The 24625-nt window shown below is 41.9% G+C and overlaps 1 protein-coding gene across 3 annotated transcripts in view; it reads left to right on the top strand.

Moving 5' to 3' along the window:
- Positions 1-24625, top strand: part of THSD7B (thrombospondin type 1 domain containing 7B) — a 295736-nt gene that overhangs the window by 252953 nt on the left and 18158 nt on the right. For all 3 annotated transcript variants that reach the window (XM_077784906.2, XM_085584846.1, XM_085584844.1), the window contains exons 17-21: positions 9664-9797; positions 10465-10618; positions 19735-19876; positions 21247-21362; positions 21823-21940. In XM_077784906.2, the coding sequence (XP_077641032.2) occupies positions 9664-9797; positions 10465-10618; positions 19735-19876; positions 21247-21362; positions 21823-21940 (664 nt within the window). The remainder of the gene's footprint in view (positions 1-9663; positions 9798-10464; positions 10619-19734; positions 19877-21246; positions 21363-21822; positions 21941-24625) is intronic.

Below are 24625 nucleotides of genomic sequence, written 5' to 3'. Positions count from 1 at the left end.
AGGAGGAATGAGACCTGCTGCTGAGTGGGCTGGGGGAGAGCCACAGTCTCATCCCGACAAAACAATCAGGTTATGGGCTGGTTTGCATTTCTAGTCCTGCTTTTGCAGGAACATAAACTGGACTGTTTCTTGCTGTGACTGCGGGAAGCCTCAGGAGCAGCTTGCTCCTGCTTCCAGCCTTTGGTGTAGCCTCATAGAAGAATGTTTCAAAAAACCTAACTTTCAACTGCCTGACACTCCCCAGTCTCTTCTATCTCTTGTTTATAGTGGTATCAGTCAAATTGTTCTTGTCAGTTAACTGGTTTAAAATCTTGTGTGGAAAAATTATCAGTTCAAGTACATACTACAGTAAGGACAGATGTGACCACTCTTGTTGCGTTAATTCTTGCTTAAGACATGACAATAAACCGATAGAATATCAAATTGAAGCTCTTGGACCTTGAAATGATTTAAAATCTCCTAAAAGAAAGGCTGGGACTGAGGTTTATCTCCAAGGCATCATTTTTAACTTAGCAGGAAGCTCTGATGGTCTTTCCTTTAAATTGCCTATTGTCCAGATGCCTACAAAGAAAGTGCTTCTGTGGGACTGTTAGTGTTCAGTGACGGGGTTTATTTCATTTCATGTGACAGATGACTTGGCTTCTGGATCGAGTAATTACTTGCTCCCATGCTGCCAGGGCAGGTTTGTGACCTGCAGGAGCAGGGATTTGCTCTGGGAGCGGCAGGGAGCCACCGTGGTGGCAGTGACAGGATCCAGAGCCCCGTGTCCCCAGGCTGGGTGGCTCCTGCCACTCCTCTGGGTGAGATTCTGGGTGGGATCCCCGTGTCCCCAGGCTGGGTGGCTCCTGCCACTCCTCTGGGTGAGATTCTGGGTGGGATCCCCGTGTCCCCAGGCTGGGTGGCTCCTGCCACTCCTCTGGGGGGGCTTCCTTGGCTGTCTCAGTCAGAGGAGAGGGACACGACAGCTGCAGGCGTCACTAATGGCAGAGCCACCCAATTAATACTTAAATACTTGAAAGCTTTTCTGGTCTGTTATGACTGATAGTCCATAGTTGTGGGGTGTCTCACCAGATTTCAGGTTCATAGATTTTCTTAGATTTTCATAATTTCTTTTTTATTATCCTAAACTTTGATTGTGAGACACAGTGATGAGCTCCTGAGGATTGCTGGATGGAACTGAATGAACTCTGCTTTATTCTTCAGCATAGTAGAGCTTTTCATTCACTCACAAAGAAATGCTTGATTTCTGCTTGAGGTAATTTTTTTTTTAAAAGATGAGGTAATCAAAGCATTGAATGCAACATTACATTGTGGCAATTTTATTTTAAGGAGATTTTCTGCGTTTTTTTCCTTTTTTTTTTTTTTTGCAATATTATCATGCAGCAGCCAAACTAATGCATATATAATTTTCTTTCCTTTCTGCTTGTCATGCCCTGCTAACATGGACATCTACAAAGGCTCAGGTTGGTGTTGCAATCTGTCTTCATCTTGTTGTTCTCATCTAGTAAAAAAGGGCTTTGATGTTTTCTTCATCAATCAGCCTTTTTTTTTCTTCCTCTCTTTAAAACTGGATCCAACATTATTGTAACATTACAGATTCATCCAGAGAGGTGCCACATTTGTTTCTTACCCCTGAAATTTCAGTTGCAGCAAAATTTGCTGTTTCAGAAACATGGGATATTGATTTATTTCTATCTACTTAAATTTTCTATGCTTGCCTGGCTTTGTGACAGGGAGGCAGCAGCACCTACAACTTCTAAAATCTGCAAAAATGCACTGAAACTCTCACTAATGAGTTTCTGCCTTGTCTTAAACCCTGGTATTTGACAACATAGTAAGATGGCATTTGTTAATATCTTACCTGGATTTAATATTTTCTTGATAGGAATGAAACATAATTAAAATGTAAAATAAAAAACACAGGCACAGGAATTGGCCCTTTGTGATTGTATTCCCATAAGCCTCCATTCCCACTTTAACGCCTCATATTTTTTGGATAACTCTGAGACTAAATTGTCTTGCCTGAGTATTTCATGTAGAAATAAATACTCAATATGTGCAAGGTTATACTTTGTTCTATGTCCTACTCCTCAGAGGTTGTGCTGACAGTAAAACCATGAGTAAAACCAGACAGGTTTGGGGCCAGGAGCTGCATGTTTTTTCCCAATTTACTCATGTTGAGTGATGCAAACTTGGTTTTTTAATCTCTGAGAAAGAGCACTCATGCTTTACCCTGTTACCACTTGGTGTTTCTAGTGCCTGCACCAATCTCACAGAAAATAAAACCACCTACCACTTGTAAATATGAATTAATAAACCTTGCTGAGCAACATCGTGGTTCTATCAGAGTGAGATGTAATGACTGGGGTTCGACAGAGCACGCCTCAATTAATTTTCTAAACAAGGCATTTTCCACTCATTGCACTTAAGAATTTAGAATAAATCAGTGTCTGACTTAGAATATTTAATTATCCATTAGAAGAAAGGGATTTACTAGGAACATTTTGTAAAGTCCAGCAAAAAATATATTAAGTAAAAGCAACTAAAGGCGATGGTGAGGGAAAATAGAGCATCCAGATGTCTTTATAGCAAGAATACCCTGCTGCTTTCCTAATTTCTCCTCTTCTCCTCATTTTACAGCCAGAATTTTACAGTGCTGCTTTTTTTGATGGCTTCATCCTGAAATGTCTCTATCTGAACTTTCCAGGATCTGATTTTAAGCTGAGATATCATCCAGTTAGTGCAGGAAACTGGGCATTTCCAGACTGAGTCCCCCACTCCCTGAGGGCTTCCTTGCCACCCTCTAGTAAATCACTCAACTTTTCATCCTCACTTGTCTCATGTGTAAATTAGGATTAAAGTTGAGCAGTTTTGAGGATTGGTCTATAAATAGATAATCAAGAGCAGGGAAAACTTCAGAGGCTTGACAAGTGTTTTCACTCTTTTCAGAGAAAATAATTTTTCAGCAGTTTTTGAAGTAGTGGATAAGGGTGAGGGGTCTGTTTGTGCAGGGGTTTCCATTCTGCCCACGGGGGATCTGGTGCAATTCTGTGTCTGTGCTGTTGTAATTGCTGCTCTGGCTCTGAACTTTGAATAAAACAGATCCCAGCCTTTTGCTGGATATGAAGGTTTAGACAGTTTCAGGGTTTTTTTGGTTCAACACCAGTGAAGGCTTTCCAGAGTCTTAGCAAAGCTCTAATTGATTTTATTTTCTCCGCACCACAAAGGAGGTAAGAAACACAAACTCCTTTGATTTGGGTGTAAATAAAAACTAAGACTGCTGAATTTGTTTCACAAGTATTTGTGCAGGGCTCTGCTAGAGGCATACAAAATTCAGGAATTCTGATAGTTTAGAAATCTTATCACAGATCTGTTCAAACTTTTCTGCTCTAAGTCATTTTGAGCAATTTTTTTTTAAGTTTTGGTGGTTATTTGCTGCAGCATCCAAATACCTAAAGACAAATATTCATCAGTGAAGCTGCTGCTTTGCAAAAATCTAATTTGCTTGAAAATTAACTGTTCAGCCAGGTTTAATACTGGTGAGTGGTTAGCATATTTCTGGCAATTGTGATCAATATGTAAAGTAGCATGAAATAAAATCAATTTTATTTTAAAGAGAACTATTTAATGTTGAAATTTTAATGAGATCATTTCTGTGATGTAGTGTTTGTTAGTGTGCAAGTACTGGTCCTTCAGATATACAGTTAATTCGATAAAGCTTTTAAGTGTGTGCTTAGATCTGCCAAATCAAACACGCAGTTAAGTAATTAACAAAGCAAGTACTCAATTTTTAATTCAGTTTTAAAGAACTAAATAAAAGAAAATCATTGTTAGAAATTATCTGGTTACTATTATACAGAATGTGAAAGCAGTATTGGAACATTATAAAAATTATTCAGTTAATATATGGACACCTTTCAATCAGAGAAAAGTTTTGGATGAACAAGATGGAGTCAACATAGAAGTCAAATTTGGAGATTATTACTATGAATGGACATTTTTTCAGATATATTTCCACCATACTGGAACTTGGAACCTTTTTTGTCAGGCTGGTTGCAAGAGAAGTGCTGGCTGTGGCCCACATGTCACCAGCTGGTGGCCATAACCTCAGAGAGGAGGAGAACATCCCACTGCTGCCTCCTCTTGCAGCCTGGACTTGAACATGCAAGTGGTTATTCAAAAAGTGTTAGAAGTGGACAAATTGCTTTCCACTGTCAATAGGAGTGGTTTTAACCCTTACCAGCAAGTGTCTTTGCAAACCAGAGCAAGTCAGCTCTCTTTGCTATATGGTATCTTCTCCACCTTTACTGTTACTCATGGTGGTCTCCACAGTTTGAAAATGGGTTGTCATTTCTTTGGTTTTGACTGTTCCAAGGTATTAGGTCTAATGTAACCTTCATGTAAGGGCAGCCATGTGAAATGAACTTACGTTAGCAATGAATTTTGCCCATTTGTATTAGAAATGAATAGCACAGAGGTAGTCCTCAGGGTCTCAGGCAACTGCTACAGTGATCAGTTTGGTTGTTCTAATATAATAAGCAGATATTGACTTAGTTGGAGTGAACACCAAGATTTACTGTCATGAAAACTAAAATATCGACTGAGGGAAAACCAGAGTCAATATTTACCTTGAGGGACAATAAATCTTGATGTTCACTGAAATATGAAGTCACTATGATTTTCAGAAGTGTTGAACCTCGTTCTAGTTTATTCTGCAGGTGCTCATCAGACAGGCTACCTGAAGTATAGATATGAATTTCTTTTAATGAATAACATCAGCTGAACAAATGCATTTATTTCTGTAAGTCCTTTGCAAGCCTACATTTAAATAAGTTAGAGAACAATATAAATCACACCAAAGCTCTTGGGTGGTTAGATGTTTGGATTTTTCATTAAAATGCAAGTATCAGCTATTAAAAGAGAAAATAAATAGATTAATATTTGTATATCTTGTTGAAGTAACTGTCTACATCAATAATGCTTTAGCAGGTGCTCAGGATTTGCATTTGAGTGAGTGGGAACTGGGTTCTTTTATTAGGCTAAGCTTTAACAGTCTGTTTCTTAAAAGGTAGCTTTTGTCCTTCTTCCCTTTAATTTTTTGAGAACTGTGCCCATCAACTTGATTTTGGGATTGAGGTGTTAAAGCAGAGTTCTGGGTTAATTCCGACTGCAAGGAGTGATCCTGTAAAAGGCAGCAGCAAAACTCCCCTTGGCTTCAGGCAGGCATCATTTCAGCCCTTGGTTCATTGAGCCCAAAACCCAGCAGGTAAATATGAATAAAAATGGAGAAGAGTAGTTAATTTGCTAAAATGCCTGAAAACTGTTTATTTCTTGAGGCAGTAAGGGATGGAGACAGGCTGGTCACCCTGGGTGCTGATCTCTGCAGCTCCTTGCAGGTCAAGTGTCTGCAGCTTCCAGCATCTTTCTCCCTCCATGCAGAACGAGTTCCTATGCCTATTGCATGGAATTAATTTCATTTTTGTCTGTCAGGACATGGATTGTGGCACAGCAGTTCCATACAGGGGCTCAGTGTGAAGGGGTTTGTAAATGCACTGTCATAGCAGGTTTGCATAAGCTGGGGAAGGGTGAGCATGAAGCAGATTATTTTCAAAGGAACTGTTGTCTTTGTGCTTGGGAAGAGAAGTGTTACAGCTTTACAAGGGACTTCTGTATCTGCAGCAGAGGTAGTAGATGGCAAGCCTGATGGTCCAGGAGCCCTAGACCATGTGTAATTTGAAGGTTGGATGCACTCTTAACAGGCAGGGATCCACGGGAGCACATCCCAATCCCCTCCAGGGCTGGGTGCTTTGGGTTCCTGGGTTGGTGAGGGAGTGAGGACACCACATCCCATCCCAGCCCCTGTTCAGGGTCGGGGCAGAGGTGTTCCCATGGACCCAGGAGGTGAGAAGGGAACCTGGGGTCCTCTGTTTTGTGTGACCTGCAGAACAGCAATGCTCAGTCAGAACCCTTTGAAAAAGAAAAATTAAGAGTACATCTGTTTAACCTCCTTAAGTAGCAGAGCTCCTAGCAAAAACAAAAATGAAAGGCTTTAAGGTTTGTTGAAGGTTCTTTCCAAGTTAAAAAAAAAAAAAGAAAGAAAAAAAAGAGGAACTAGAGGTGATTGAAAACAAATTATGGCAAGTCAGGAGAGAAAATGGGAGGAAAACATTCTCTTGTGGGGGAAAGGACCACATGCCACATCACTGTGGTTTTTAAATGCAAAGATGGAGTTACAAATTGTATTCACAGCTTCCTGAACTCATTCCCACAGAGTTCCACCCGTGGAAATCTTGCATCTCCTTGAGACTCCCACTTAAAAGCTTAATGGCATCCACGGGTGCCTGTTGTAACTTGTTCTGAAGAAATCTGTCCCTCCCGGTGACTCAGGTGGTTATTTACAACTCACCAGTGTCCCAGAGGTGCTGCCAAAGATGGCATTGCTCAGCACTGACACAGGGCAGAGGGGAGAGCTTGTTCACAGCAACGATGTGCTGTGGTGTCAGCACAATAACTTAGGAAAACAGGTTATTTGTGACAGTTATAATTCAGCTTTTTGGTTGGTGAGTGTAAGCTGGGGATGCTGACCAAAGAGGAAGCACTGCAAGGTCAGCAGCGGATCTGGGGATCTGAGGTACCACAGGGACATGCAGCCAGTGCTGTGTGTCCTCCCTCCACTAGCACAAAGTGGGATATCTGTCTGTCTGTCTGTCTGTCTGTTGGAGGAGAAAGAGAGCTGATGGCACTTCACACCTAATCGAACCGGTTTGACACAATCAGACAGCAGCCAGAAGTGCTCTATTAATGGCTTTGTTATTGCGATCCTCCCCACTCTTTAAAGAGCACATTTGAAGTATCACTTCACATTTATGTGTATTTGTGTCAGTGCCTATGGGATTTCTGTTTTGGCTCACAGGATTCCTCAGATTGATTTTAGTTCATGTGGCATCCCACGCCTGCCCAACTCCGTCTGGTTTTCCTACACAGTTACTACAGCACGTACGTGCCACAGGAGGTTTTAACCACTAAAACACATTTATGGTAAATGCCTGATGTTAAGCATTTGCTGCTATCCTCAGGTGGGCTTTGGTGGTCAGGAGAGGTCTGAGGTTTCACAGATGTTAAGGTGGAGCAATCAGAGATGAGACAACGAGATGGGATTCCCAAGCTTTTGGCCTCACCCTGGCTTCAGGCAGCAGGGTGAGTGCTGAGAACCTGCAGGTTCACAGTGGTATACCCTAACCCTGAAGATGGGTTATTTAACAGAGCAAGGAAAAGAATCTTAAATCCCCAAAGCTGCTGTCTGTGCTGGCCTGCCCTGGCTGCCCTGCTGTGCCTGTGGAGGCTGGGAGAGAGGGAGAGAGGGAGGCAGCACCTCCTGCCTGCTCCCAACCTCAGCCTCCTCTCCAGAAGTCTAAACAGCAGGAACAGGCCACCCAGCTCTTACCAGAACCTATTAAGTTTTACCATCCTTGACACTGCCCTGTGAGGCACCTTCTCACTGGGCTGGCCCCTGGCAGCCAGTTTTGTCCAATTTTGGCTTTTTGCTCATTCCCTCTGTGATGAGGAAAAACCTGATCATGCCTCAAGCACCTGTTTCCCTCACTAATCGTCTCCTGTGGGTGACAGGGTGTTTTGTCAGGCAACATAGGCAGGCTGTAGTTTTTCCTTCCCCCTATGGAGTAGGGAAATGAATAAATACTCCCTGACTCTACATCCATCTCCTGGATGGATGTCTGTGGGGAACACAAAGGCTTTGCAGTGCCTGAAGAGGGATTGCTGCTGTTCCTGGCACGTGCAGGGATGTGGCTGCAGGAGTCAGTGGAAGTGACAGGCTGGTGGGGCAGGATGGTGGCTTCAGCTGTGTCCCAGCATCCATGGGCTCCCTGCTGGCTGGTGCTGAGCCCAAGCTTGGTGAGTGCTGCTCTTCTGTGCTCCCATGTACACCAGTTAATGATAACGAGCCTGGCTGCTCAGCTCATTAGCAGTGCTTGTGGTGCTGCTTGCTGAGCATGGGAAGCTCTGGGTGCAGTGCACACTGCACAGACACCTGCACACTCTGCACTTAGGCCAAGTGCCAGTGCCTTGGGGCACTGTCCACATGGAACCAGAGAGTGGCTTCAGTCCAAATGGACCTTAAAGATAATCTCGTTGGCAGCTCCCTCATCATGGGCAGGGACACCTTCTGCTAGTTCAGGTTCAAAGCAACCAGGTTTGTAATTTGTGCTTAATAACATGCAGGGAAAGTGGTGCTAATGGTATGACTGCCTGTGCCCCTTTGTTCCCTTCCTTTTCCCCTCTTCTGTGTGAAATGTCATGCTCTTACTGGTTCATATTGTCCTTGCCCTCACCAGTTCAGATTTTGATTTCCCTCTTTCCTGTGTTCTCACTTTTTTGTATTTTCCACTTTTCGTAATCTGCTATTCTTCCTTCTCTGCTAAACCTATGCACAATGTATAGACAGACCACAGTTAAAATTAGTTCCTGACATTTTTTGTTTCGAAGGAGTTTTCCTTTTCAAGTTGTCTTCCTTCCATTTGAAAGGAAGGTGATTTTCTGATGGGACACCAGTTTTGTTTTCAGACTGGTATCTCAATTTTCTTGTCTTCCCACCTCCAAAATGTTACAAAGAGGATTTCTTTATTCTTGTGGTCAGAACATGTCTAGTTATAATCTGCTATTTTATCATGAAGCTGTAAATTATTAAACATGTGGCTGAATCTTTTTAGGGGGTAGCTGGGAGGAAAGCTATTGATCTATAGTTATTCTAAGTGTGAGAATGAAATGGCTTCACAGCAACAAGGCTGAGGAGGTTTTGGTATGTGGAAGAAGGAATTTTAGGTGTGTTGTATTTTTCCAGGGCAGCACATTATGCTTCATTCAAAGCAACAGGGAATACTGTATCTTCAAATCAGCTTCTGAAGACAAACCAGATTCAAAATAAATAACTTTTATTCATCACTGTAATAGAACTGTTGATGCATTCATTTATTTAAACCTAAAAATCTGCTGAAGTGCTATATCTCAGTGTGCTGCTTTTAACAACCTGAATATCTGGCACCTTTTATCAAGCTTTTGGTTGTATTTTTCTCCCTATGTAGATACCATAGTTCAGGTGAACACACTGTCATGTTTGATTAGGAGATATGTTAGAGATAAGTCACTTGCAGGCAAAAAAGCGTTTACCATTTTTGTGTATAAAAATGAAATTTGTAGGAGGCATGAAATTTCATTCTTTTATAGTAAATGGCTTATAAGAATGCATTAGAAGCAAAGGTAAATGAGTGCTGATTTTAAGTTTGTACCTGCTGAAACACAGAAGGATGTGGTACCTATGATCTTGGTGAATGACATGATAGATTATACTGAGAACAGGCAGAGCAAATGAAATTGTAATGGAGTTCCTCTTCTGGCTGCAGGAAATAGCTGTTATTTATCCTGCTTCTGAAGGTGCTGCATGCATACTGCTGTTCATTACATACTTAAAAATCCCTTGGCAAGTCAATAATGAATAAATGAACTTAAAGCCATTACAACAGCCTTTGCATTAGGAGTGTAAGCCAGGATACTTTTCAGTGTGCTTTTTTGTGGGCTTGGCTGAGGCGTTTCTGCAGCCATGCAAACCTGGACAGTTCAGCTGAAGAGTTTGGTTCTTTCTCCTGTCAGGTGCACGAGGCAGTCCCATGCTACAGTGAGTGCAATCTGTATTCCTGGGAAGTAGGACCATGGTCTCCATGCAAAATCAACAGTGAACAAAATTCCCTCCACTGTGGAGAAGGAATACAAACGAGGGAAGTCAGGTGAGTGAAGACAAAAGCTCAGGTATTCCAGATCAAAAAGAGCTGATTGCATAAAGCTGCAATATCTGGCCATCTGACAGTGAGTGTGTTGCTGAGTCCAGTGTATTTCAAATGAAAAGAAACACGTGTTTATGTGCCATGGTTTACAGGAAAAGCATTTCAGAGATGCAGCCTTGGTTTTTCAGGAACACAGCATGATATTTAAATTAGTATTCTTAACCTAAATGCCATGTATACATAAAGCTCCCTGAGGTGCAAAGCCTCCATATTTTGATTTGCTAACATTTTCCCCAAGTAATAGCACTGCATGCACCAGAGTGGCATTCATTATTACTGAATATTCATTCCCCAGGCATGGGGAAATGCTGAGTTATTTCCAAATGTTCAGATGTTACTAGCAGGAGCACTAAGATTTGTTCTCGCTGGTTGTCACTTTCTGTTTGCTCCTTTGTCAGCCGATCAAAGTTAAAATCCCTCTGTATGAAGTAACAAAAGCGTGTTGTGCACGTAGCTGATTTCCATTTGCATTAACATATTAGTTTTATTTTTTGAGCAGCCATGCTGCTTGTAGCTGCTGTCATGTCTATGTCCTGGGTGGGGTTGAGAAAACTTGTTGATAACCATCGTGCCTGTGATACTCTAATTAAAATGTGTGTTTTCTGTGTAGGTGTGTGAGCACTGCTGAGGACCACGGTGTGGAGACTGTGCCCAACGCTCTGTGCAGTCAGGCTGAGGTGCCAGAGGCAGTGCAGAAATGTACCTTGTACTGTCCCAGTGAGTGTGCAGTGTCTGACTGGGGACAGTGGAGCCCATGCCCACAGGTAGGCTCTCCTGCCCATGTCCCTGGCAGTGTTCCTCATGCAGCAGTCTTCGCTTCTCCTTCAACTATTTCATGGCCTAGTTATTTTCGAGGAAAGTAAATTATTTTCTGAGGGATGTCAGGCTTAATAGATCCTGCCAGCATGGTTGAATCTGGAGATATTTATGTCTCTATAGAGACAGAGCTATAGAAAGTTGGTTAGTGAAACACATAGTTATTACTGTGACAATTGATTCAACACGTCCTTCCCCTTGGTCTGCTGTGGGAGGGGGCCCACACAAGCAGAGTGGGTGAAGGGACAGTATTCCACCTGCCATAAGGGCTGAATGCCTTAGGAAATGTTTACATGGAGACCTCTGTCAGTGGTGCATGACTGCCATTACAACCTGTGGTAAACCCTGGGGGTGACACTCCTCTGGACAGGTTTTAGTCCTGAGGGAATGACAGCTCTCCCCTCCCAACACACACTATTTCTGTCCAGTGTTTCCTCCTCCTCAAACTCCTGGGGGAAGATTTGAGGCAACAGCAGCAGAAGGGTATGACAGCAAGGTGCCTGAACAATTTGTCATGTAATGAAATACTCAAAACTTTGTGAATTATGCAGGGATTCAAGCCACTGCGAAGTGCTCTGTGTTTTTCTAAGTGCAAGATGGAAAGAAGTTGAAAATTCTGTATTATGAAAAGCCTCTGGCCTCAAACCACGTGACTTCAGATCTAGTGTTTCTCCCTGATCAGTGTTGAAATAGGTGCCAGGTTTAATCTCAGAGGGGTTTTTTAATAGACTTGCTTGATGTATTTAAGTGACAAACACATATTCATTGCCCCCATGTTAACAGGGCCATTACCAAAAGTTGAGTGGTTATTGGACAGGTATTTATACTAGTGCTGACACAGGTAATTTCCTTCCATAATATTTTGTGTAGCGTATCAATATACTCGGTAAGAACATGTCAAATAAAATCTTGTGTTTCATTTCCTGCGTTCACCTCCTCCTGAGCAGCACGGTTTTGATGAAGTATAACACTCTTGCAACCCATACAAATGCTTGGATACCTTTCAGAGTCCCACTGTGGTTGGGCCGTTTCTTTGTCATTGACTTTTCCAGGCATGGATTTTCTTCATTTTTGCACGCAGTGAACTGATGCAAAGATCCTCGAGGCTGTTAGAGGTCTCTCAGGTGCCTTGGTGGCAGTCAGTTGCTTATGAGGGACTGCTTGAAGCTTTAAGCACCCTCATATCCTTAAGACACACAGGCTTTTTGCCTAAAGGCTCCTTTTTTTGGCAATAGCAAAGCCTCCATAGCCCACAGAAGCAGGAAAGGGAAGCCCAGAGCTCGTGGGCTGCACTCCATCAGGCAGCACATCTCTTGGCAGGCACAGGGCCACATGCCACAGTCCCTGTGTCTCCTTGTACATTCCTTTGCCATGGTTAATGTTAATTCATAAATGTGAGGGCATCTGCATGCCAATGCAATTAACTGAACAATATGTTTTCACAAGCTGTTCTGCAATGCTTTGTTGTGAAACTGAGATGCCTGTGTGCCGATGGAGCATGTGTTTCCATAGTTCTGTCCAGATACGAGGCAGTAAACAGCTTGAAGTTTTATGGGCATATAAAACCCTCCCTTTGATGAGTTTACAGCAGTGCTGTCTCCCTTTTACAGCTGCTCTGGCTGTTTGTGGTGGGTTTTGAGAGAGAACCACACAGCACAGTCCCTCCCAGGCTGCACGTGCTCCACATCTCCTAGGCGAGTGCTGGGCTTGCTGTTAGTGCAGGATGACTGTGCTGTGTCACTGGTGTGTCTTTGGGGTGTGTGAGGCAGGGGTTGAGGGAATTGTGGTGGCTGGGGTGAGGCACTGCCAGCACCAGGGTGATTAATGAACCTTCCATCTCCTGAGCCACTAGGAAACGTGGTCACTTAGGACAGCTACGAGTCGATGGACTCAAAAATTTAAAATAATTTGAAAGATCACATAGCACTTAAAAAGCAAAACTGTGCATCCTGGCTGCTGTATTTCAAGCACATTTATATTTCATACCACAATAGTTGGCACTCTTTTAATCATAGCACTCTCATGAGGCAACTGCCAAAGACCATTCCAGGAAGTCTTCCTGTAGCTCTGGTCATGTTTGGCTTGCTGGAGATAAAGAAGATTTATGAATCTTGACAAATTCTAGTTTGTAAAAAAATGAACGATCACAATTTCAGCCTCATCTTTGCCCGAGGAGATTTTGATTTGAGATATTTACTTAAGATTTTGGTCAGGTGAGAATTCTTTTCCAGTCGCTTTGGTGTTCTGCTCATGTTTTACCGTGTTGATAATAAATTCATCCTGATAGCAGAATAACTAACTCTTATCAGCTGAATATAAAAAGGCCTTTTAGATTATCCATTGTACCTTTTGTCAATATGTCATTGTACTCTGGATACTTTCTAGGGTATTACTTGGTTTTATCTTGTAGCAATATTCTTCCCATGTGATTTTTCCACTTGCAGGATGGTAAATGATCTTGAATGGTGTTGAAATCAATGAGTCATAAAGGTGGTGACTGCTTTGTCAATGGAAAGTATTTTCTTCAATACTTTTTTCCTGCTAAAACATTGTATTTGTTCTACCTTTTTTGGCTGCATTTCCCTTTTGCTTTTAAACACTTTTGTGGTCTTTTATAATTTCAGATGCTCCCACAATTCTTTTATGTGTGTTTTTCAACTGAATTGCATATTTTGCATCTTGATTATGGTGCTATTTAACACTGCTACACAAAGGTAAATTTTAATGTTTCATCTAATGGTCAGAAATGAAGCTGTCAGAAATACAATGCCTCAAGGTTGCTTTGAGGTTTTGTCTCTGTACTGGATTCAAGAAATGCATAGTTACTGAATTAAATCTTCCCTTTTATTCTCATTTTTCTATTGAGAGAAGTAAATTCAAAATGGTTTTCCCTATTTGAAGAGAAGGTTGAAGGCTATTTTTTTGGCTCATAATGTTTTGTTCTTTGTCACTAAGTGACATTCAAGTGACTTAAATATCAAGCTTTAAAGCCATTTAAAATAACAATTTGAAGCTTGCTAGTTAAAAACTACAACAAAAAAGCCAAAAATAACAGAAAAAAAAAAAGACCAACATAAACCCACAAGGAAATTAGGTGACTTGCATTTTGCTTAAGAGATTTCATATTTGTTCCAGGGACAATAGCCTGTTCAGTCAGACATCATCACTTGATTGCTCAAAGACCCAGCTAAACAATCTGGGGACTGAAATGCTGTCATCTCTGTTACATATTCAGTGATGGAATCACACACACTTCCTGTGGCGTCTCGACTTTGTATTCATCTGACTTGGAAATGTAATTAATTGACTTCAATTGAATTCATCAAAGCATTTTTAAAAAGAGTTAATATGTGAGTGGTGCTACAAGTCCCTGAAATAATTACCTCAAATCTATTTCGTTAGCTCTCTGTCGGTGGATGGCTGTCGCAGCCCCCGTTGTGGATTGGAGTGGCCTCCTCGCTTGCCTCAGCTGTTGGCATTTCTAGCAGCTAATTCCAAGAGGTCTGAAATTAGTTAATTATAGGAGGTTGCGTGTGTAGTGAGTGAGAACAGCTGTCTCCATTTCAGCGAGCGTTTTCCTCACGGATCAATGGCGATGTGCCGCGCTCGGGACTCGCGGCAATTGAGTTATTCCCTGGAATCCACGGGGGGAGCGTGGCACCCACAGCTGACCAGATTAAAAGTGTCACCAAGCCATCCAGGGAGCTCTCAGCTCTGCAGTGACTTTCCTTGTGGATGCACGTTGGAGTTGTTACAGTTTGGAAATGCCAACTGGAAAGGGGAATTGTGGACTCCCGTAGACGCTGGGAGTCACTGTGTGGATTACCAAAGCCTCCATCACAACTGGCACCTGGGCACAGAGCAGGCAAGGTTGGAAGGGACCACTCGAGGTCATCTAGTTCTTTCTCTTCAAGCAGGATTCCCCAGAGCACATTGCTCAGAACTGTGTCCTCAGACAGCTTTTGGATATCTCCAGAGGAAGCTCCCCAGCCTCTCTGGGTTTGGCACGTAAGTTTGGCAGAGGACCTGCAGTGTGAAGCTGTACTGAAGAGTGAGGCTTGCACGGAGTTGTCTTTCTAGCCCAAGAGATAATTTATTCAAATCAAGCATGACAATTATGCTGGTCAAGGCTTCTTGGAAGAACACACACCGCTCCTTATGGGTAGCTGTGACTTGGATGTTTTTGTATGTCTTTGTCAAGAAAAGTGGGTAACTGATGTATTTTTTAAATTAATTGTTTTATTTTTATTAATCTTTGTTAACAATCACTTTTTAAAGTGATTTAAGTAATGATTCTGTGTGGAGGCAGGAACCTGGATGAATCTGAAAAAGAAAATTTATGCAAATGCATTTTCATTTCAAAAGACTGCTCGTGTTATTGTAAATGGCTTGTTAAATTGTTACAAAACATCCACACTGGCATGAACAATGTAATGGTTCATTGCTCTGTTAAAAATAGTCAAATACGGTTGCTGCCTTTGCATTTACCTTATTTTGAGGTTGTATGTTTGCTTATGAATAGCCAGTTAAGAATAATGCAGCAGCTATTTATAGTGCAGGATGCATTATACAAGCTGCTTGATAAATTAAACAGCTTAAAGGGCCCTGTAATGGGTTACAGCCTCTGTGCTGTACAATTATGATGCATATGAAAGCCTGGATCAATGGACAGCTCTTAAATTCCATCCCAAAGAGGGTCTAATAGTGTATATTATTATGCGATATGTTAACAGCCCTTACACTGGAACTTAGCTTCACAATCTTGCAGCTTTATTTTGTTTTATACCCTTTTCTTCCAGAACAAACTTCCTGTGCTTTGTCAGTTCTGTGATTGTCTGAAGCAAAGGCTGGGTGCATCCTTTGTGTATGTTTTTGTCCCTCACTTCTTATGTTAGCTTTAAATAGTGACAAGTGGTCATGGTGAAAAAAAAATAGCTTTGGCTGAAAGAAATATTTAAAAATGCAGTAGTCAATAGTGCCAGAAATTCCCCCATAGAATCAAGATGGCTGTTATAATTTCTAAACAGTCCTTTGAGAAAAACTTTGATTTATTCCTGCCTTAACATTTTATGGACCTCTCATTGCTTCGGCATATTTTGTTTCTGTATTGGTTTATATGATCTCGTCTGTAGATCCGTGGCTCTAGCTCAACTTTTTCATACTACATGGAAAAGAATAATGGAAATGGTGAGATTTGATACTGTAAAGTAGGCTGGAACAGTACAGTTATAAAGAAACCTACTGTCTGTGTATGATGTCCTACTGCTGTGGGCTGTTGATGTGCCACCTGAGGTAGCACCCCATTATTATTTTCATCAAGAAATTAATTCTGTTCCGGTCATCAGTTCCAAAGGATGCATGTGCCAGAATTACACACCCCATTGCTTATATCAGCAAAGTCATTAACAAAGAAACTGAACGAGCAACATAGTCTGGAAAACTTAACAACCAAACTTATTTGCACCTGATCTTGAAGGTACATAGAGGTCTCCAGGCCCCTGACTTTCCACCTCCATGCGCCTCAGCTGCCTCCATTTCTTAGAACTTGTTTCCTGTCCTATTATTTATGGGCAGTGGGCACCCATAATCATTGTCTTCCTTGATGCATAAATCTTTATTCCTAGTCTGGGTGGTGTCAGAAGTGGGTTTCAGTTTCCCAGAATAGGGAACATTTGCTATTAGACCCATTTCTATCCCATGGTTCCATCCCAAATTCTTCCAACTATGGAAACCAGTTAAGGGATTTATAACCACAGACATAAAAGTGTCATGAGCATAAAGAGATGATCTCAGAAATAAAAGTCAAACTCCCACTCCTCAACACATTGGTTGTTGGCACCTGCCTTTCCTTATGCTTCCATTGTGGAAATGTTGGCTAATGCTGAGCACAAACCACTTGCAATAGCCTTACAGAAGGTAATGGCTGACTTAATGTAAAAAAAAAAAATTAAAGTTTCATCTGTCATCAGTGAAAGCACTAGTTACTAATAGAGCAGTAGAAAGGAAAATAATGTCTTTGGAAGTGTAGCATCCACTCAGCAGGAAGAGAGGAGCTGTAAATGAAGATACTCAGTAGAACATTGCTGAATCACAGTGAGCTTTATTTATTTAAAACCCCAGGAACTGTAGATTCATACTTGCTTGTGATTAGAAACTTGGATCCCTAGGGTAGATCCAGCCTTGATACATGGACCTGAATGGCACCTTCACTGTTTTGTCTGGAAGATTACTTGAGCAGTCAGATTAGTTTTGTCATTTTCTTCTTTTGTGAGAATATTCAGAATCAACCTGTTATCTTGCTTAAATCTTAGTTAATTCCATAGTAATTTCTTACTTTAGGTACTCAAGAAATACTTACTTCTTTTGCTGCCTTTTTCTTGATGGCTGCCATTTCTGTCCTGCCTCCTAAACCTGTGATTTGCCATTGATGGTGATTGGTTTTGCTCTCAGTATTTTCTAAGATCCACATTCAGGATTAGACATGCCCCTTGGCATTGCTTGTTAGTACCCTCAGCATCTCTCCACTGGAAAGAATCCCTCTTCTTTACTTTCACTGTTCACATCCCCTAATGACATCGTGCCTGCCAATCCATTCCCCAACCTTTGCTATGCCATAAATATTAGATTTTTTTTTCCAGCCTGTTTTTTTGTTTTTGGATTTTTTTTTTGGAGAGGTCCTGCAGGAACTGTGCACCCAAGCCCATTGAGATTTCAGGGTAGCTGGATACTCAGCTCCCTCTTGCTCCTTTGAAAATTCCAGCTTTCATCTTTTTCTTTGCAAGTCATTCCCTCCTGCTGCTTACTCAGTTCCATATATATTTGGCTCACTTTTTTACATGGTTAACTTGAAAGAGCAAGGGCAGAAAATCAATTATAAAACTAAATTGACTTCTCAATTGACGTTAAGAGAAATTCAACAAATAATATTACAGGATATTAGTTACAGTTTGCCAACTTTGAATTTTTACATGTTTCCAATGTCCTCAGCTTGATTAAATGAATGCTTTTCCTGCAGAGATTCCTTATTATTCAAAACTAGTAAAAATGGGGGGCTTATTGCATCAGCTCTGGCTTCTGAGCACCATGGCTCATCAACACAGTGCTAATTCTGGCTTCAGAGCATCAGTAAACCAGTTGTTTACAACTGGTAAACGCCAGATAGATTTTGACCTGTTAGACTGGTCTGCTGCCTATCAGGAAGATATCTGAGAGGGAAAATGGTCCTGCCAGCCAGGAAAGCTCTGGGGCTCTGTGACAGCACTGGGTTGCAGCAATGTCCTGTCATCAAGCGCAACAAGGGCTGTGCTAGACAGGGGAAAATACTATTTTATTAAAAGAATTCACTTATTTTCTGTCTGCAGGTTCTTATTTTAAAGGGAGCAAAAGCTGGTGTTTCTGAGCTGGCACAGACAGCTTCTGTCATAGCATCCATTGATTTTTTTTTTTTTCCCTTTGGTAACATAATTCAGAGAAACATTAATTAGGAGTAGCTACTGAGATACATGCTTTGATTTTTTTCCTTAGTCATTTTGCTTTATTGGCAAATCATTTAAGTTGTTAGTGTTAGTTGTGAGAAAGAACAATTAGATTAGTTGTGAAAAAGGCAGTAAACAATTGGTAAACACTTAGCATAGGTTTAATTTTCAGATAATTGGAAACAATTGGGCATTTTAGCTGACCAAGGGTATTCAAATAAGATTGCCATTTAAAATGATTTGACAAAGTGTATGTCAGCAATAAAACTGTAATAGATTTTCCTTCATGTAGTGTATGCATAAGGAAAAAGGCCCTGACAATGTATTTTAAGACCAGACTGGACTTTTTTCCCCATTTGTTCTGATGTTTATTCTGTTCAGTTTTGCTGTCATCTGTGCAGCTAATCCAGTTTACAGCAGCCTGAGATCCAGATTTATGCTGCAAGGCCATTACATTTCCCTTTAATATTCACAATGCAGGAATTATCCACACTTCCACCCGTGCAGTGTTCAGTGTTTGCAGGCTGTTTGTTGCATGGTAATAAGCCCTTGGTTTTGAACTGTTAGTTGTTTTTTGTAATTATAGTACTTTATAGAAAAATCATGTTTTAAATCCCCACATATTTATGAAAATTGGTTCTACATGCATTGTTTGGGTTTTTTGTTTTGTTTTGTTTTCTTTGCTGTTCCTGAGCAATCCTAATGAGAAACTGTTAGGAGTTAAATGGGTCATCTTGTTCAATAAATGGTGGTGGATACCTTTAATAAGGGATTTATTTCCATTAGGTTTGCTGTGACCACTTCCACTCACCTTTTCCCATTACTGCAGTGTGGGAAAAGAAGCTCTGTGCTGCAGTGCTATGAGAGTGAGGATCAAGGGCTGCTAAAAACAAACAGTTTTCATGCCTGTGATGCACAAATAGAAATGAAAACCTGCCTCAGTTGGTTCATATTCCTGTGAAAATGTAAACAAGCAAATCCTGGTTTATAGGCTGCTGGACATCAGTATTTGGTATCACATACTCTGAAAAGTCACCTCGTCTTGTCAGCATCACAACTGATATGCAATTACAAATGTCCTTTTTGAAATGAGAGCTTTGCTGTAACATCAGATACTACTTAAAAATGCATTAATTGTGACAAAAATCCTATCCTGTTATTCAGTAGTGTAGCATTTTACTTGGAAGGAGGTGCAAAGCAGAGCACAGCAATGTGGTGCAGTCTTTGTCCCATTGTCCCCAAGGATCCTTACCAAAAACCATAGCAAAATAGTAAAGGAGGGCTAAAACAGCCAAATCAGGATGGATAAAAGATGACTTCTGGTAATACTGGATTCTTAACTTTGAATCACATTTTTTTCCTTTCATGTGCTTTGAAGTATTGTAGAACAGAAGTGGGACTGTATCCTACCTCCATGTGGCTGTGGGTGTGTGTGAGCAGTCCTGGTGTGTGGTGTCTGTGTGATTTTCTGGGGTCAGTGATGTCTGGGTGATTTTCTGGGGTCTGTGATGTCTGGGTGATTTCCTGGGATCTGTGATGTCTGGGTGATTTACTGGGCTCTCTGTACTGTCCATCCCTTCTCTGTCCAGGTGTGTGACCCCAACATTATGCAAACCCGAACCCGCCAAGTGCTGAGGTCTCCTGTCAGTTCCAAGCCCTGCCCTGAAGTTTCACAAATGAAGCCATGTATTCTTAATCAAAATTGCTTCCAATACCAGTACAACCTAACAGGTAGGTACAAACTTTCAATATACCCTTAGTATGTGTTTTTATTTATGTTTTGTGGTGTTGGTTAAAGTCTTGACATTGTTGGTTTTGATAAAGCTAATTACATACCTACATTTTTACACATTAGTGGACAAATGCACAATTTCTGTATTAAGTAGTTGTTGCGAGTACATTGGAAATAAAGCATGCTAAATGCAATTTTCAATGGGTTATCAACATAATTAATTACAAAATTCCAAATAAAAGAGTATCATCTGTGTGGTTCTGGTGAAGCCGATAATACCAACAGAAATCTGCTTTGAAGGCAGTAAGAGTTATATGTGTGGGTATAGGATATTCAGAGCAAAATGCATTATTTAGGACCTTAGAAGCAATTAATTCTGTTGCAAACAAATGAACAAAACAAAACTTAAAAATTCCTTTTGTTTTGACCAGCTGAAATAAATGAGAAAGGCATACAGAGGAGAGATCTTAAGAGGAGTTTGGGGGCTGGTGTGAAGGGAGAACAAAGCAAGATAAAATATATGAATATAAACTCAGCCTGTTTGTAATAAAAGCCCTAGAAACACAGGCAGCAGGATGATGCCTTTTTTATCATCACATTTCAGAAATGCAGAACATTTATGTGTTCATGTTTGTCAGAGGTGGAAGACACAAAGTAATAGGTTTTCTTCTCATCCTTCTTATTTATTGGTGGTGTATGGAAATTTTAGTGTCTTCTGTTATGCTTTTTGTTTATTTTAAATGGTGTTTTAAAGCTTATTTCAGTTTAGTTGTATTCTGACCAACATAATTTCAGACACGTAATAAGATATTAATTTCCTTCCACTAGAAATACTGCTTTTATTTCATGACTATTAGAGTTTAGTTTTAAATAATGGATAGCTTTGCCTCAAGAGAAAAACACCTTAAACCAGAGTTCCCCTTCAGAAACTTCCCCAGCTGCTTTATCAAAGTGGAATTTTACTTCAGACAATAGAGTCTTGTACCTGTGCCAGCTGGATTGAAGTGACAGCCTTCATCAGTGTTCAGCACGTGCACTCTGATGTAGCGGTGTCATCGTGGGATGCGGGATCGGACTGTGATGAGAGCATCTCCTCTGAGACCTACCTGGCTTTGAGAACAGCTTCCTTTTGTGGGGGTTTGTTCTTGGCTGTGGGATGCCCTGACATGGGGAAGTGCTGCTGTAGGTGAGGGTAGCCCCCATGTTCAAGGCTCCAGAGCCAGGCTGGATGGGGCTTTGAGCTACCTGGTCTAGGCCACAGCGCGGGGTTGGAAATACACAGGTCCCTTCCAGGCCATGGTGTGATTGTGTGGTGTGTGCTGAGCGCGAGGCTGAGCTGCAGCAGGCACCCTTTGCTTTGTGTCCGCAGGCTGGAGCGGGTGCCAGCTGGGTGCCAATGCCACCTGCGGTCACGGCGAGCGCCGCCGCCTCCTGAGCTGCCGGCGCAGCGACGGGGCCGCCGTCAGCATGCAGCTGTGCCAGCGGGTGAGCAGGGCCAGGGCACAGCAGAGCTCCCTGCGCTCCCAGACAGATGGGGGCCTCCTGATCCACGCCAAGACCTTCCCCACAAGCGGTGGAAAGGTTTTGTACGGTGCTGGGGGCTTTGGGAAGCAGAGGGGTGTCAGTGGGTGGTGCCACTCCTTACTCGAACACACGGGGCATGGCTACCAACCCTGCACCATCCCAAAGCTGGGGACTAGGGAGGGGGTTGTGTCCTGCTGTTAGAAATCTGGATTGTCCTTTTGGAATGAGACCCAAACACTGAGAGATGCATAGATATGAACCTTTTCACCACTGAAGGAGCATTCCCCCACTTCATCCTTGGGAAAGCTCCAGCACCATGTTGGTGCCCCGCAGAGTTGCTGCCAGTTCTTGTTTGGGTGCTTGGCTGTGGCAGGAGGTGGTGGGGCCTGGGGAAGCTGATGCCTGTGTTTCCCTGTCCCAGCTGCACCTGGAGAAGCCCGTGCCCACGAGCAGCCGGTGCGTGGTGGGGTGTGCCGTGGACTGCCAGCTCTCGCCGTGGTCAGCCTGGTCGCAGTGCTCCCACACGTGTGGCGCCGGCGGTGAGTCCCTGCCTGCCTCCTGCCCCCAGAGCTCAGCAGCCCAGCACAGGCAGCACCCACGGGCCCGGGTGGGCTCAGGCTGTCCCTGAGTGGGGCTGCAGGGCTCAGCGACAGCCTCAAGCCACACCCGAATCCTCCAGAGGTGGTTTTGGACGCTCTTGAGGTCCTGAGGTGATGGGTGTTTAGAGCAAAGCAGGCTGTTTTCAAAGTACTCTAAAGTGAAGAATGCAACTTAGGGAAAAAGTAGTCAGATGTCTGAAGGATTATTTATTAATTAATTCAAACTCTCAGAATTCAGTCACAGCAATTGTTAACCCCAGAGATGGGGAGTATGTAAAGCTAGCAAAGAGCTTGGGAGTGTTAAAAGATTCTGAAGAGATTAATAAATGAATACGATTCTCTGGTGAAGTAATTTTTAGGAACATACATGTATCCTACTGAAGAAAACACACGAAGACTATTTTTCATCATTTAGTGTATGCCTCTATCTCCATCTTGCATCCACAGGTCCCTTAACACTTACATGATCCCACTTCCTTCAGCATCACTTTCTATAGCCAGTAGTGCTCTCCAGCATACAAAAAGTGAAAGGATTAGGACCTTTTTCAACTTTTGTGATTTAAAATACCCTTTGAGTATTGACATGAGGAAATGCATTGAAGGTTTTATTCTCAATAAGCTTGGGATTTTATTTCCCAGGCTTCTGAAGTGCATTAGATGTACAGCCAATGGTCTTTAAAATTCAAAAGCCATAATGTATATTTGAATCAAATTCACTTAAGGTCAAAAAGAAAAAAAGCTCTTAACTTCCATAAAATGATTCCTTCAGATGGATTCTAGAGATCAAAGTGTGTTACAGAAAAAGCTTAATATTTGGATTAGTGCTGTTCTTTCTTTGCTGAGCTTTTAGCCCGTTTGTGAAGTAGTGCTTTCTTAACAGAAATGAATAATTCATAGACAATGTTTTAACAACAACACACTGGGAGTGCTATTAATTCCAAATTTTTTTTTCTTTAAAATCCATTTTGGAGTGTTAATGCTTGTGTTGCTGAATAAACTTAAATTAATTTTTTGAGTGTTCAGTCACTCACTAAGTTAAACAGAGTACAGTGCAAAAGCAGGTTGCAATGTTTTTATGGCTTTTAGCATGCTCAAGGAGCAGCTCACCCTCTATAGTACCTGAAGGTTTTTCATCCTGAGCTCTTATATTGCATAATTTGCAAAAGCAGTGAAGATGTGTCTTGTATTCAGCCCCTAATCCTGAAGCGCTTGTGCAAATTTCAAAGACTGGTTAAAGAGCGGCCAATGAGTACAAGGAGTTATTTTGTGTCCTAAATCAGAGGAAAGCTGGAAATATTTGTGCCTTGCTGGAAGAGACTTGGCAGTGATGTCCTGGCTTTGGGTGCCAGACCTCATTGAGGCTGCCTGAACCACACAGTGAAGCCCCAGCTCAGCCAGGTTTGTGGGTCATCCTGATCCCCAGAGATCATAACCCTGCCACTGCTGGCTGGACAGCTGTCCTGTACAGGCCACTGTACTACTGCCGTTGTTTAATTTGGATTTTAAAACTGGAGACACTCTTCTGTGAACCTACAGCTGCTAAGCAGCCGGGAAAACTCTCTTACAAAGTGTCATGAAGAAACCAAGTTTTGCTCAGTCCTTCTCTACCACTTGAACAACTTTGCAGGGACCCAAGAGTCTTCTGAACCTCATGCCAAAGCAGGAGCATCAGTGAAATGGAAGTGCTCTGCATGCAGGTTATTCAGAGCATATTTTATTTCCCTGCAGCCTCAGTCCTGATCTGACTTTTGCTGTATCAACTCAGAAATGTGGAGCTGCTCTGGTACCAAACATCCCTTGTGAAGGGACCTAGGCACCAGTCCTGTGGCTCCAACAGCACAAACAGTGTCACTTCAGCTGCTTCACTGAGTGCCAGTGGGTTATAAATACTCCTGGATGATAACAATAACAGAGAAGATTTTACTTCTGCACTCATCTATGGGTGGTGCTTCAGAGGAACACAGCAAGGGTTTCCAGCCAGAAGGGTCATGGACTGCAGCACCTTTGAAGTCACCCCGAGTTCCTCATGGGCATTTATGGGAGTAGGATGAAGCCTCAAATTAGATAGGAAAAAACAAAGGATGATAACAAATGAGCTGTGGGAATTGGCTGTAGTAAACACTCATAACTGCTTCTCTGTGCCAGTAAATAATTGCCCAGTGTTTGGTACAGCTAAAATGCAGGGCTTGGGTGCTCTGTGTGCAGAAATAACTCAGAGCAAGTTGAATGCAGCATTACTGGGTTAGGTCACAACAATATTTTGCATTTCTGGATTTTTTTGGAGAGTATGCAGAAGCACCATAAAGGACTTCAAAGAGAAACAAAATTCAAATATAATTCAGGTCAAAATTTAGTGTTGCTGAATGTGTGTTTTCACCTGTTTTTTTTACTCAAGCATTGTTGCTAACATTTTTATTCCATTCTTTTCCAGTAACAGTTTGATGTGATATATTTTAATGGGTGGTACCTTTACTCAGTGTTATTTTATGGAATAATGCATTTAAACAAGAAGTGGTGCTGCTGTGCATGTGGTGCAGGCATCTAACACAGTTGAGGTGCACAGCAGCCAAAGGCGAATATATTGATTTTTTTGAATGATGATGAATAAAGCAGATCTCTCTTTCC

Source organism: Lonchura striata, chromosome 7 (genome assembly GCF_050655825.1).
Source record: "Lonchura striata isolate lonStrDom1 chromosome 7, ASM5065582v1, whole genome shotgun sequence".
NCBI classification, from domain to species: Eukaryota; Metazoa; Chordata; class Aves; order Passeriformes; family Estrildidae; genus Lonchura; species Lonchura striata.
The sequence above is the reverse complement of the archived record's forward strand: the minus strand, read 5'-3'. Positions and strand labels throughout refer to the sequence as shown.